The 14,347-nt window shown below is 40.8% G+C and overlaps 1 protein-coding gene across 5 annotated transcripts in view; it reads left to right on the top strand.

The window, feature by feature from the left end:
- Nucleotides 1–14,347, top strand: part of HECW1 (HECT, C2 and WW domain containing E3 ubiquitin protein ligase 1) — a 353,016-nt gene that overhangs the window by 324,339 nt on the left and 14,330 nt on the right. For all 5 annotated transcript variants that reach the window (XM_073332820.1, XM_073332821.1, XM_073332823.1 and 2 more), the window contains 3 exons: nt 8,930–9,076; nt 12,221–12,335; nt 13,862–14,060. In XM_073332820.1, coding sequence (XP_073188921.1) covers nt 8,930–9,076; nt 12,221–12,335; nt 13,862–14,060 — 461 coding nt within the window. The remainder of the gene's footprint in view (nt 1–8,929; nt 9,077–12,220; nt 12,336–13,861; nt 14,061–14,347) is intronic.

Here is a 14,347-nt window from a genome sequence, read left to right as displayed (position 1 = left end):
CAAGAATTTGGTGTGTACAAGTCTGGCCAGCAAAATTATAAGATTGAAAATTGTAAACTGGTTGTCAAAAAACCTATGTTTAAAAGAATATGGTCAGACAACAAAGATCTTGTGGACAAGAAAGTTTAGGAAATGGAAGAATGAAACCTGAATTATGTATTGCTCACAGATGAGTCCAACTTTGAAGAGTTGTTGGATCATTTAAAGTGTGGGTGAACAATATTTTACCAAAGTGTAAATCACAATGGTAGCTCTATTAATATTTGGGGGCTGCATCTCAAAGGATGGATAGGGCAAACATAATCTAGAAGGGACATTTGGGTGCAGCATGGGATTATGCTCTACTCCACCAAGATCGCAGCCTTTCTTGCACCTTGTACCTGCAGGGATTCTGTGTCACTGTCCCTGTGGCAGCACACAAATCCCTCTGCAGCTCTGCTGTCACAGCTCTGTTCACTCACTCCCAAGGGTTCCCTGCACACTCAGCAGCAGGGTGGCCTCCCCGTGCCTGGGGACTTGTCCTGCTCCTTTCAGTTCAGTCCAGGGGTGTCTGTTCATCAACTTGAGATACATGGGGGACAAGGAAGGGAATCAGATAATGCAGAGGATCAGATAATGAGGATTTGGATAAATGAGAGTATACCTATATAGAGATAATAAGAAGCTGAAGAAATCAGTCATCAGGAAGTCTGCATGTTTTGGGAAATCTTGCAAGAGATTTTGGACAATGGGACTCAAGCACGTGCTTAAAGCTAGACATATGCATAACTGCTTTGCTGAACAGGGGCTTTCATCACTCTATCACAACTATGCACTGTCTTCAGGGATGAAATTGAGCCCTGGGGCCAAAGTCTCAGCTGGTGTAAATGAGTGCAGCTCCATTGGAGTCCATATATACCAGCTGAGGAGATAGCCCATTATGTCTAACTTTACCCTGGTTAACCTTACTTGCTCTTACTGCTTCTCATTAAAGCTTGAGCTTGGATGAATCATCAAGTGTTTCCATAATTCATGATGCTGCTCTAGGTCCCTGTCAATCGGCAGAATAATGAAGATCACAGTATATATGCTTTCTTTGCAATCTCTTGAACCAATCAACATATAAATCATGTATGTAGCCATTCATTATCTATAGCAGACATCACTACTATGGCAGCAGAAAACTGAAAAGGGCATAAGGAGGTTCCATCACTTTCTAAATCATTTTTTTAGGGCTTGTCTACGCACAAATATGGTTTGTAGCAAGTTGAGGTGTGAATCTATTTGCACTAGCCTTCCGCAGACTGTCTATGTGGACTCTGCTGATGTGCATTAACAGTTTGTTAATGTGCTTTGATGTAGTCCTATTTGAAATCAGTTGAGCAGCCGACATCATGATTTGTTGACTTAATGTACCCTCTCTATACACATGCACATAATACATCATTGGAAAGCTTATAATGTCTACTTTAAGATAACGTATGATGTGAGGCTGGCAAGTGGCACCATTACCATAGAAACGGGATAAACAATAATACCATCGACAATTAAAACTTTGAAATATTTGCATTCGTTTCTGTTAGATTAATGACTGTATGTATTATTGAAGAACATAAAATTGGATTTCTTTGTGACCTCAAAGCATCACGACAACAATCTAAAGTGTGAAACAAAATAGAATAATGAATTTGAACAAGTATCATTGAACTGTAATAGTGCTGTTTACATTTCTAGTCAGATTCATTATCATCATCTTATTCATCATTATGGTCTCTATTGAGAGTGTGTGGTCTCCATTGCTTTGGCAAGTACACAGTTCTGTGCAGGGAAGATTGTTCTGACTACAGACACAGTTGATTGTGCAGTGAGCCCCTACTGGTACAGGCACAAATAAGGTCTTGTAGAAGCTCAGAAGCCGCTGGGCCCTTGAAGAATACAGGAAGTAGTTCATCATCCACATTTTTCCATCCATGTTGTAGTGGTGATCCAATATCTTGTTCAACTATGTGCAAAGACATCTAAATCTTTGTTTGCCAATATGCTCTTTAGACGTGCTCTTCAAAACTGTCCTCACATGATGGGAGTTTGGCCAGTGACTTGTCCTTTTTGATGGCTAGATTGTGGTGCAAACTATTCAGATTTCCTTTTCTTTTTTACTCTGGTCAGACATTGCTGCTAACAGTTCTCTTGCTGCAGAAATTGCAGCTTGTCTGTCACTCTCTCCCAGTTTGGCAAGATCTCTGGAGCATAAAGCTCCCTTTGTTTTGACAGCATCGAACACAGATTTTTTCCCCAGTACCAAATAGGGATGAAACAGAGTTACATCCTGTTAATACAGCAGGAAGTATGTTGCAGAAGTCAGGAGTGAGTGCATCACAAATTGCATGCACAAGTATGAAGCAACACTTGTCAGTTGTGCTGATAATGATGCCTCTTTCAATCCACATGCTATATATGTGTTCCAGTTTTGAAAAGTAATGAACCACAAGGACCAAACCTTCTGTGTCAAGTGATTACTATGTTTACTTTGACACCGAGAGGCCCAAAAGCCATATTAGCACATACAGCATGCAGAGGCATCCTTGTGTCCGCTTTCTTACTGTACAAGTCTTGGACTTCAACACCCCACTGGTGATGGACTTTGCTACTTCCCCATTGTAAAAGCCTCCAACAAGAAGGTGCATTTTGAACAATATATTCACAGAGGAATTTTACAAGTGACTGCTTGTTGGATGCCACATTTAGAAACGTTTTTCATGGAGGCAAAGGGTGTCCACCAATCACCTGATATTTTTTGTATCCAGCCTTAGACCCTGTCCAGTGCTGTCTTTCTGCAGTTTTCAAGGAATTGTCATATGTCAAAGACTTTGATTACAGAATTAGCTTTGACAAATCCTGTTAGGACCTTCCTCACGTACTCAGCAGCCAATACACTGAATATGTGGAATTTGTCTCCAGCCATCATTTGTATCACAGCCTTGGCATCTTTGATGTACACAGTGGTTTCTTTGCATATGTCTACACAGCAAAGAAAAACCCACTGCTGGTCAACCAACTCAGCTCACAGGTCTCAGGCTGTGGGACTGTTTCATTGCTGTGTAGACTTCAGGCTTGGACTGGAGCCCAGACTCTAGGATGTGTGGATGAGCCAGCCATGGGTTTTTCTTTGCTGTGTAGACATAGTTCCATTCTCTTAGCTCATGGATTCTTTCAGCTTGAGCTTCCAGCTGATGCCTTAATTCAGCTTTGTCTGTTGTTCTCATTGTTCCATCAGCATGAAAGAAGAACACAGGCTCAGGTCCTCTTCAGTGCCAAAGAACAGTTGCCACTGAAACATCATCTCTTCATCTTGCTAAGGGCAGGACTCTGCGGAAAACAATTCCTGGATTGATAGCTGCTGTGATTGTCCCTCCATTGTCAAACTTAAATTTGGTCTTCTTGGCTATGCCTGCAAATGTTTTGATGACAGAGATCTTGACTAGGCTGAAGAAGCTATGTGTTCCATCAGAATCAAGTGGACCTGTCACAGATCTCTCCATTTATTCTTCATCCACAATAGGTACATATGCAATTGCTGTGCTCTTTCTTTGTTGCAAGCTTGTGCTTGAAACCAGACCAAAATGGAATCACATGAGAGTGAACAATAACGATGCAATTTGGTATTGGTAGGACATTATGAAGTAGTAGTCTTAAGAGAGTCCAGGAGAGATCTCAGACATTGTTCATTTATAGGTGACAAGAGTTTTTTTTTCTAAGTGTTTTTTTATCGTGAGACAGTCCTGGATGTGTTCTAGGTTTTTCAGATACTGCACATTGCATACGAGTGTCTGATTGCCTGGGTAGTGTAAGTGACTCTTCTTTCTCATGGGTCAGTGATATTTCTTGTGATGCTGAACTATCTGCAAACTGTTCTTCAAATACCACTCTAGCCATTGAAAACAAGGTATCTTTCCATCAGTGCTCTCAATGCTGGTGTCTGTATTACTGTCTCCTTCATGGATGAGATTTCTACCAGCATGAAGTGGTGTATCTCCATTTGAAACTAACATACCCCTCTGGAGTCTTTCTACTTCAGTTTTTGTAACACTAGCGATGAACTGCCTCAGCTCATCATAACTGCAGAATCCATGGAGGTACAGTACGTCAATTCAATTGTGAGACCCAAACTCATGGGTTAAGCCATGCCACAAGACCTGTGTGCAGTGGTGTGATCATTTTGGAACACTTAAATACTATGCACTCTGCAACTGAGAGACAGCTTCTTTGAATGTCTTCTGAAGGTCGACACCACTGGCTGAATTTTATGCCTCTTTATCTACCAACCAAAGGACAAACTCCTGCACCAACTGGGGCACAAAAGTAGCTGCCCTCTGTAAACTACAAACACCTGACTTTGGATAACACTCTGACGCTTTCATTTTGGTTATTTCAGACCGAAGGATTGAAGCGGCATTATACAAAATCACTTGTTCATTTGCAAGCTATTCATCAGGCTCATTTGCCAGAAGAACATCCACAAAACATTTGGATGAGTTAAGTTCCTGCTTCAGATGACTAGCAGCTTGGATATCATCAGCTAATGTTATTGTGCTGCATGGTTAATGGTAGATATGCCTTTCCCATGCTGTTCATAGAATGAAATTGCAGAACCATAGTGTTTTTCTAATCTTGCCTATAATTTGCTGCTAGAATAGCTTTCAGTTTCTACATCTGAGGGACATAGGGCTTTATATCTTTGTAGCAGCTTGGACAGAAAAGCCTTCTTGTACATAAGAGCATTGTCTATCTCTTCTACTAGCTGATAAAGTGCAATGTCATAATGTGACTGTATTGTTGCAGTGAAACTAGATGGTTTTGCTTTAAGATTCTTTTTACTCAGAGGAAGAAGTCATGTTGAGTGACAAAAGCAATCAAGTCTTCTACAGATATTCAGTGCAACATGTCATCATCTTGTCTTTGAAGTGCGACCTCCCGTAGATGGGTTGCTCTCAAATGTTCCTATTTTATTAAGTTTCTTGTCTTTCTTGGGTGGTTTTCTCAAGCAAACAGTGCAACAGGCCCGATTGCTGGAGGACATGCTTGCTCTGGTGGCTTTAGAAGCAGATGAACATGATGGTCTCTGATCAGATTCAGAATCTGTTTTCTTCCCTAGGTTCAGTAAAACTCTGACATGTGCAACATTCAACTTGCTTGTGTATTTCTGAAAGCAACCCCTGTGACAGAGTATTGGTGGCACATCATCTAAACTAGAAAACTCATCCAGTAGCCACCAATACAATTCATCTCTCCTGACTTCTGCTGCCAGCATCACAGAATTCTGTCCAGCACTGGTTGCTTTGACAGTTTTGCATTCTTTCGATTTTCTTGACAAATAACACATTTTTCCAAGTTTGTGAAGAGTATTTTTCTCTTTGATGTAAGCTTTAAGGGGCTTGTGTCCTCAATGTCTTCATATACTGTAATTTCTCTGTAGTGGTAAAATTATTATATTTTTAGCATTACCACCACCACTATCACCATTTTTCATTTTGTACATTGTATACAGACTTATGTTAAATTAGATATAAATTAGATCTATATGTTAGTTTCAAAATTACCATTTTAGAGCACTTTGATTGAAGCCCAGTAAGAAGCTGTGTATTGTCATCTCTAACACTAACACAGAGTGTCACTGAATTAAAAAGTTAATTTCTAGAATATTTGAAAGACTAGTACTGAATACATAGGCAATTACAAATTAATTGCCTATATATGCAGACTACATTGAATGTACTATATTGTATGTACAAATGGAGAAGCATTACATTAGGAATTCACATATATTTATATCTACCCACTCGCCGTACAAACCCTGGGCACGCAATCTACTGCTACTTCAATATGAGACTCATCTGGTCAGCAAATTTCATTTGAAAATATAGAAAACTATTATAATCACTTGTGACATACTTTGACAATGAAGAATATGCGATGTGAAAACATTTCATGTTAGTATATTGCAATACGTTGATATTTGACATTGTTGCCACATGCTAAACCACTTCATCATTTCTGTTAAAAAAAATACTTGCCCATGCAAAATCAATACAAACCTTTTAATACATTATCATTTGGACACACATTGGTGTTTGACCAATAAACACCACATTAAGGTGTTGAAATTAACTTAAGCAGTAAAAACTGTAGGTGTAGTCATGTTGCAGTGTTTCTGGAACTGTGCAAAAAAGAAAAGGAGGACTTGTGGTACCTTAGAGACTAACAAATGTATTTGAGCATAAGCTTTCGTGAGCTACAGCTGACTTCATCGGATGCATTCAGTGGAAAATACAGTGGGGAGATTTATATACACAGAGAACATGAAACAATGGGTGTTACCATACACACTGTAACGAGAGCGATCACTTAAGGTGAGCTATTACCAGCAGGAGGGTGGGGGGGGAAAAACCTTTTGTAGTGATAATCAAGGTGAGCCATTTCCAGCAGTTGACAAGAACGAATGAGGAACGGGGGGGGGGAGAAGGGGCGGAATAGTTTTACTTTGTGTAATGACCCATCCACTCCCAGTCTCTATTCAAGCCTAATTTAATTGTATCCAGTTTGTAAACTAATTCCAATTCAGCAGTCTCTCGTTGGAGTCTGTTTGTGAAGTTTTTTTGTTGAAGAATTGCAACTTTTAGGTCTGTAATCGAGTGACCAAAGAGATTGAAGTGTTCTCCAACTGGTTTTTGAATGTTATAATTCTTGACGTCTGATGTGTGTCCATTTATTCTTTTATGTAGAGACTGTCCAGTTTGACCAATGTACATGGCAGAGGGGCATTGCTGGCACATGATGGCATATATCACATTGGTAGATGCGCAGGTGAACAAGCCTCTGATAGTGTGGCTGATGTGATTAGGCCCTATGATGGTGTGCCCTGAATAGATATGTGGACACAGTTGGCAACGGGCTTTGTTGCAAGGATAGGTTCCTGGGTTAGTGGTTCTGTTGTGTGGTGTGTGGTTGCTGGTGAGTATTTGCTTCAGGTTAGGGGGCTGTCTGTAAGCAAGGACTGGCCTGTCTCCCAAGATCTGTGAGAGTGATGGGTCGTCCTTCAGGATAGGTTGTAGATCCTTGATGATGTCTTGGAGAGGTTTTAGTTGGGGGCTGAAGGTGATGGCTAGTGGCGTTCTGTTATTTTCTTTGTTGGGCCTGTCCTGTAGTAGGTGACTTCTGGGTACTCTTCTGGCTCTGTCAATCTGTTTCTTCACTTCAGCAGGTGGGTATTGTAGTTGTAAGAACTCTTACACAAAGTAAAACTATTTCCTCCCACCCCACCCCCCACTGTTCCTCAGATGTTCTTGTCAACTGCTGGAAATGGCTCACCTTGATTATCACTACAAAAGGTTTTCCCTCCTCTCCCCTCCCCCCGCTCTCCTGCTGGTAATAGTTCACCTTAAGTGATCACTCTCGTTACAGTGTGTATGGTAATACCCATTGTTTCATGTTCTCTATGTATATAAATCTCCCCACTGTATTTTCCACTGCATGCATCCGATGAGGTGAGCTGTAGCTCACAAAAGCTTATGCTCAAATACATATGTTAGTCTCTAAGGTGCCACAAGTACTCCTTTTCTTTTGCGAATACAGACTAATACAGCTGCTACTCTGAAACCTGTCATTGTGCAAAAAATGACACTTTCTCATTTTGGGTACCATTGTTTCACCTCACCTACAGCCGTATGGCACCACTTGGCAGCTGCTTATCATACTTCATCTAGATGAACATAAAATAAGCTTTGAAAGGATATGTGATGTGGGGGGAGTGTAGGTTGGGTACATTAAACTCCAGAAATATGTCCCTTTTTGGAGAATTGCCCCATGCCTGAATGGGACGAGATCAGAGTGCATTAATGAAGTGTTAATGCGCAGCAGCAGGGTCCACACGGACAGTTTGTCTGCAGCAGGCTACGACAGGGTAGACTCACCCCCCAGTTTGCCACAAATTAAATGTTCATGCAAATAAACCCTTAATTGTTCTTAATGTTTTTAATGTATTGGACTGAATTTGAAATTAGTTTAATTACAAAGTAGATAATTTTTTGCCACATCTGCCAAAGATCATATGCTCAACTGCATAGGTTCCTAAGGCTGATTCCTTCTAAACACTTCTTGTCTGTCTCAAACCTCAGCAATCAAACCAACTAAAATTAACCCTTAAGATGCTATGAAATTCTATACCCATTGTTATACACTTCCACGTAGCTTTACTCACAGTAACAATTGTTGCTTAAGGGAGCATGTCACGTGAGAGTAAAACTTTTGAACTGAAACAGGTAAGTTTCTGAACCAACAGTTAACCAGCTAATTGCATTTCTTGTGTGAGACAAGCTGACTTCCCTGACACTGGGGCAGATGCTGTGTCCTGGCCTGTTCCCTTTGCACTGGTTAGGAAGTTTGCAGCAGGCCCAGAGCTGGCACCGCTGGCTCCTAAGTCACCCTCCCTGCAGCTCTTGGTGAGACAGGCAGGATGAACAAGTGTGGTGAAAGTGAGCTATGTTTTGGCTATGATCAGTTGGTCATTGGTTTCTGGGGGAACACTGCAAGCTGGCACAAGAAGCTGAAGCATTCTCAAGGCTGCTGTAGCCTGTGCTGGAAAGAGGGGCTGAGCAGAGAAAATCATGGCACCTTGATGTGTCCCACTTCACGAAGTGTGATGTCAGTGAATCAAAGAATCTGAATCATTATCCGGATATGCCATTTGGAATATGTTTTTTCCCCTGCTAATTACTTTAATTTTTCTGATGGGAATGGGAGAGACACCAACATAGGGTGAGCTGTAAAGATGCGACGTATTGATAGGAATGCAGAAATTTTGCTTGCACTGCACCGTTTTGCAAAGCCTGCCTTGAATCTTGAAATACATGGTGATCTCTGCATTGCTACCCCAATATGTATTTCTGTTTCTTAGGTGACAGAAAGAGAGCTGAAATCTGGGGGTTCAAATACTCAGGTGACAGAAAAGAACAAAAAGGAGTACATTGAGAGAATGGTAAAGTGGCGTGTAGAACGAGGAGTGGTTCAGCAAACAGAGGCTCTAGTCCGTGGCTTCTATGAAGTAAGTAACAAAGTTGCTCACGCCATCTACCACTCATGATCTGAATGTGACAAGCACAAGGGCAGCCTACTGACAATACCACATCAGTGCACTGTGGTGTGGTTAGGAAGATAAGTTTAGAAATGAATGGAATTCTCAAAACCTTAGCAGGCATGGGTAGTAGCATCAGGAGATTGTGTGTTTAATGTTAATGATTAAGGGAGAAGGTAACTGAATGTGAACTTGATCCTGCACAATAAAAAGTGATGAATGGAAGAAGCAGCACAGGTAAACCTGACCTGCACTAATGAGATTATTGCTATCCAGTCACAACAATATTCCGATCTCATAGTAAAAGTAAAGCAGAGAACATTGCACATAGCTAAGCACCACACTGGTAAGATGAGGACAGCACTTAGGCTTTTGTGTCCTCAGACAATTGTACATACTGCCACTTTTTCACCATGCACACTTGCAAGTAAGGGAGGGGGAGCTCAGGGTAGGCTTATTACTGTCAGTGCAGACGACCATGCCTTGATCTTATTTGCACCCACATGAGGCTTCTACTTGCCAACCTTATGCACCCTGCTGTGTACCATACAAGGACTTTCAGGATCAAATCTTCTATCTGCTCAGACTACAGAATATAGTCAGTTCCCAGAGTCTTGCCTTTCCTACCACTCGTGCCTGCCAATCAGAGGCACAGAGAACTGGAAGATCACAATCAAGGAAATAAAATAAATTGCTAAGACATTATCCTAGGTAGCTGTACCCCCTCAAGGTTCCTTCCCCACTCTGAACTCTAGGGTACAGATGTGGGAACCTGCATGAAAGCCCTCACTAAGCTTATTTCTACCAGCTTTGATTAAAACTTCCCCAAGGCACAAAGTCTTTGCCATTGGATTAGGTAAAACGCTGCCACCACCAAGTGCTTTAACAAAGAACCAGGGAAAAAGACCACTTGGAGTTCCTATTTCCCCAAAATATTCCCCCCAAGCCCTTACACCCCCTTTTCTGAGGAGGCTTGAAAATAAACAAAATGAGTGCAAATCCCTTGGATTTTTAAGACCCAAAAAACCCAATCAGATTCTTTAAAAAATCAGAACTTTATTAGAAGAACAAAAAAAGATAAGAGAACAACTCTGTAAGATCAGAATGGAAGATAATCTTACAGGCAGTCAGATTCAAAACATAGAGAATCCCTCTAGGCAAAACCTTAAGGTACAAAAAGACACAAAAACAGAAATACACATTTCCTCCAGCATACCGAATTTACAAGCCAAAAAAACAAAGAAAACCTAATGCATTTTCTAGCTAGATTACTTACTAACTCTACAGGAGTTGGAGAGCTTGCATCCTTGATCTGTTCCCGGCAAAGGTATCACCCAGACAGAAAGACAAAAGCCTTCCCCTCCCGGCCCAGATTTGAAAGTATCTTGTCCCCTCATTGATCATTTTGGGTCAAGTGCCAGCGAGGTTACCTTAGCTTCTTAACCCTTTACAGGTGAAAGGATTTTGCCGCTGGCCAGGAGGGATTTTATAGCACTGTATACAGAAAGGTGGTTACCCTTCCCTTTATATTTATGACAACCCCATAGAAGTCTCCTTTCATTCAAATAGAATAAGAATTTCTGGCATGTTTGGATAGGATGTGTCCTGTCAAACCACATTTCATTTTCCTTGTGTATGTCGTATGCTGTCCTGGCCAGAGGCTGAGTTTGTTAGCTAATGAGCTACAACAATATTAACTGTTAGTATTGGCTTTGGTAACTATGAAAAAATTTCAGTCTATAAAGCATAGTGAACCTGATTCTTCTCTCACTTACCCTGGTGTAAATCCAAATTTATTGAAGTAAAACTAGTGCAGACAAGAGGAGAATCAGGCTCAGTATACAGAATTGTAAAATGATTTTTCTTCTGTGGTTATTTCAGTTTTTCAGTTTGTTCCATTTTCCAGTGGCAGTTAGGTTCCTAGGCTGCCCAAGCACATTTGAAAATGCCCATAGGCATGTATCTGCATCATTAGACACCTAAGTACCTTTGAAAATCTGACCCCCTAGCCACTAGTGACTGTTCTAAGCAATAAAGGCTTTTTGAAAGATGCTGTATAAAATACTGTAGTGAAGTATGGGTTCCAATTTTTCTTCTTCTGTTGGGGGTTGGAGTGTGAGGAAGTGCAGAACGAGCACATGATTGAGGAGAACTTTCCAGTGATAGTGAGACATACTGTATCCTTAAGGAACTCATCACAGTACGGTTTGACATCTAGCATTCTATACTATAAACTGTGGCTAGCCCTAATATATAAAATGCTGGATCTCAAGGTTGTGTTAATGGGCGTTGCTCCATTGAAGTCATTGGAGCTATGTCAGTTTACGTTAGCTGAGGATCTGGCTCCCAGAGTTGCACTGTGGCAGAATTCATGAAACTGCTCAACCGCCACAAGAACTGACAAAGACTGAAAAGCTGTATATTTGTTTCTTTATTCCATGTTCATCTGAGTACTGTACAGTTTTGAAGCGTTTTTTTTAATACCATGAAGAAGATAAACCTCAGTTTAATCACATTTTTCAGAGTAGCAGCTGTGTTAGTCTTTGTCCGTAAAAAGAAAAGGAGTACTTGTGGCACCTTAGAGACTAACAAATTTATTAGAGCATAAGCCATGAAGTGAGCTGTAGCTCACGAAAGCTTATGCTCTAATAAATTTGTTAGTCTCTAAGGTGCCACAGTACTCCTTTTCTTTTTTCTCAGTTTAATCATGCATGAAGTACAAAGGCTGCTATCTTGTAACCATATTCTGACACAGACTAAAAGTTATATAGAAAAATATACCCTACCTTTTGCAAATCTGTTACGCAGTTGACCATTAATATCACTTTTCAGAAGAGATGCGGTAGGAAGAAGTCCTCTGCACAAACTATTCATTTTTCCTTCTGCTGTTCCATTCTGATCAAATCTCCTCATAGGTCAGCATCGTTTTCAATTAAAATTCTCAGCAAACTCACAAAAGAAGAGCAACTGATTTATCAGCAGGTGATTGGAATCTGACTGTTGACACAGTCACAGTAGGCAGCTAATCATTGGAGCCGTGACTGGGTTTTTCTAAGATAATGCATCTGCTGTACTTCCAGTCCAGAGTGGGCTCAAGAATGGTTTGTGTTTCAGGTTGTAGACTCCAGGCTCGTCTCCATTTTTGATGCCAGAGAGCTAGAGCTGGTGATTGCAGGCACTGCAGAAATAGACCTCAATGACTGGCGTAACAACACAGAATATCGTGGAGGTAAACTATCTACTCATACTTAGTAGGACCTTAATTATTATCAGGCCACATCCTGAGATGCATACTCAGTGTTTGCTCTATTTTTTCTAAGGGAAACTCCCATTGAATTCAGACAGTTTCTCTCAGGAAGGACTCAGTGAAAACTAAATAAGGACCTCATGATTTGGCCAATAGACATGTTAATACTAGAACAGGTCTTGCAGTTTCAACTCAGATCTTACTCAGACAAAATTCCCTTGACTTAATGAGAGTTTTGACTGAGTAGAGACTGAAGAATTTAGCCTATACTTTATTTATATTGAAGAATATGAGTAAAATCCTGGCCGTATTGAGACAATGGCAAAATTCCCATTAACTTTAATAGAGCCAAATTGTGCTCCCAGTTACACTCTAACAAAATGCAGCACTATCTTAAAGCCCCCAAGTCAAAGTGTTTCTCTTCTTCATTCAGCATCAGCACTAAACCCCCTGCCCTGACTAGTTGGACTTATTTTGTTTTGAACAAAGCACATAGTGTGTGCAGGTAGTGTTGAGTAATGGGCAAATGGGTTGTCCCCCCAGGTCCCTTGGCTCTGCAACACAAAAGAAAACTCAGTGGAGTTGACCTGTCCTCCCCCATAAACACAATACCCAAATTTTGGCTGCTGGCTGACCACCAACTATTCTTATCTATTTGTTGCTTAAGCACTGAGCTACTAGCCATAAAGAGGATCCCTATAATGGTTTTCATGTTTAACTCTTCTGCATAAAGTGTTATCTCAGGTGGTTATTTAAATATAGTTATTGAGCTAGATTGAGCGTGGGATCATTCTGGCTTTCACTAGCATAATCTCAAGCCCAGAGCTCCTGTGGTGGAAAGTCTGCCAGGGAAGGGCTTGCAGTAGCCATTCCCCTCCAGATGTTGGAGGCCAGTACAACCCCAAAAGGGACTGGTATTGGCCACGAAGAGGGTATGACCCCTTAAAGTGATTCATACCTAGGATGCAGGGAGCTAGGCCAGCACCTTCCTATGCTAGCTTCACTGTCTGGACCATTGATTTAATTTCTTTACTCCTCTTATTACATTGTTTTAAAGAAAAACTATTGAATGTTATCTGCTCTAGATGTAACAATTTATCCAGCTCTACAGCCTTGGTTGTATTTGGGAATCAGAAATGTAGCCTTTCCATCAAGCTGTCAGGAGCCATATAGAATATCAACTTTAGTCATTTATTTTTAACATGGATAACCATAGTATTTGCCAAAATGTTTTGGGAAAGGCCTGTATACGTGAGTTATAAATGTGAGTTTTGCTGTACATGGAATTTTGTAAGTTTCAAATGAGTTAGCTATATTAAGTTATCCAGAGGTGAGAAGACAAGAGGGCTAAGACATAGTTCATCCATCATTAGATCAGTCCTTTGGCTGAGGTTTTGTAGCAAGAAAAGCTATCAGCTCACATTTCTTTTTGTGGAAATGTATTGAAATGGTACATCATCAGATCCAGTTCCCACTTAACTTGTATGTTTCTAATCTCTCTCTGTCAGGTTACCATGATGGGCATATTGTAATACGGTGGTTCTGGGCAGCAGTGGAGAGATTTAACAATGAACAGAGGCTACGGTTCCTGCAGTTTGTCACTGGAACATCTAGTGTGCCATATGAGGGGTTTGCAGCCCTTCGAGGGAGCAATGGTCTGCGGCGCTTCTGTATAGAGAAATGGGGGAAAATAACATCCCTTCCGAGGTATGTCTGTATTATGAATAAAATCTTAAATGCTGTGGAGAAGATGAGCACAACACTTCTATTCAGTGTGTCTGCCAATTAATGACAGTGAATACAAGAGCAGCAAAGGACAAATCTCACTTCATCACGACACAGCCACTGAACCTACAATTGCACTCAGTGAATGGTGGTTTCTTTTGGTATCCTTTATCTTTAGAAATGGGTCAAACCAGACCTTCACATTTGGACTCCTTTAAATAGTAAGGAATGGTCAGGATGCTAATTCCTCAGATCCAAACCAAATCTTT

Source organism: Lepidochelys kempii, chromosome 2, assembly GCF_965140265.1.
Source record: "Lepidochelys kempii isolate rLepKem1 chromosome 2, rLepKem1.hap2, whole genome shotgun sequence".
NCBI classification, from domain to species: domain Eukaryota; kingdom Metazoa; phylum Chordata; order Testudines; family Cheloniidae; genus Lepidochelys; species Lepidochelys kempii.
Note: the sequence above shows the minus strand (reverse complement) of the source record. Positions and strands in the feature narration are given on the sequence as shown.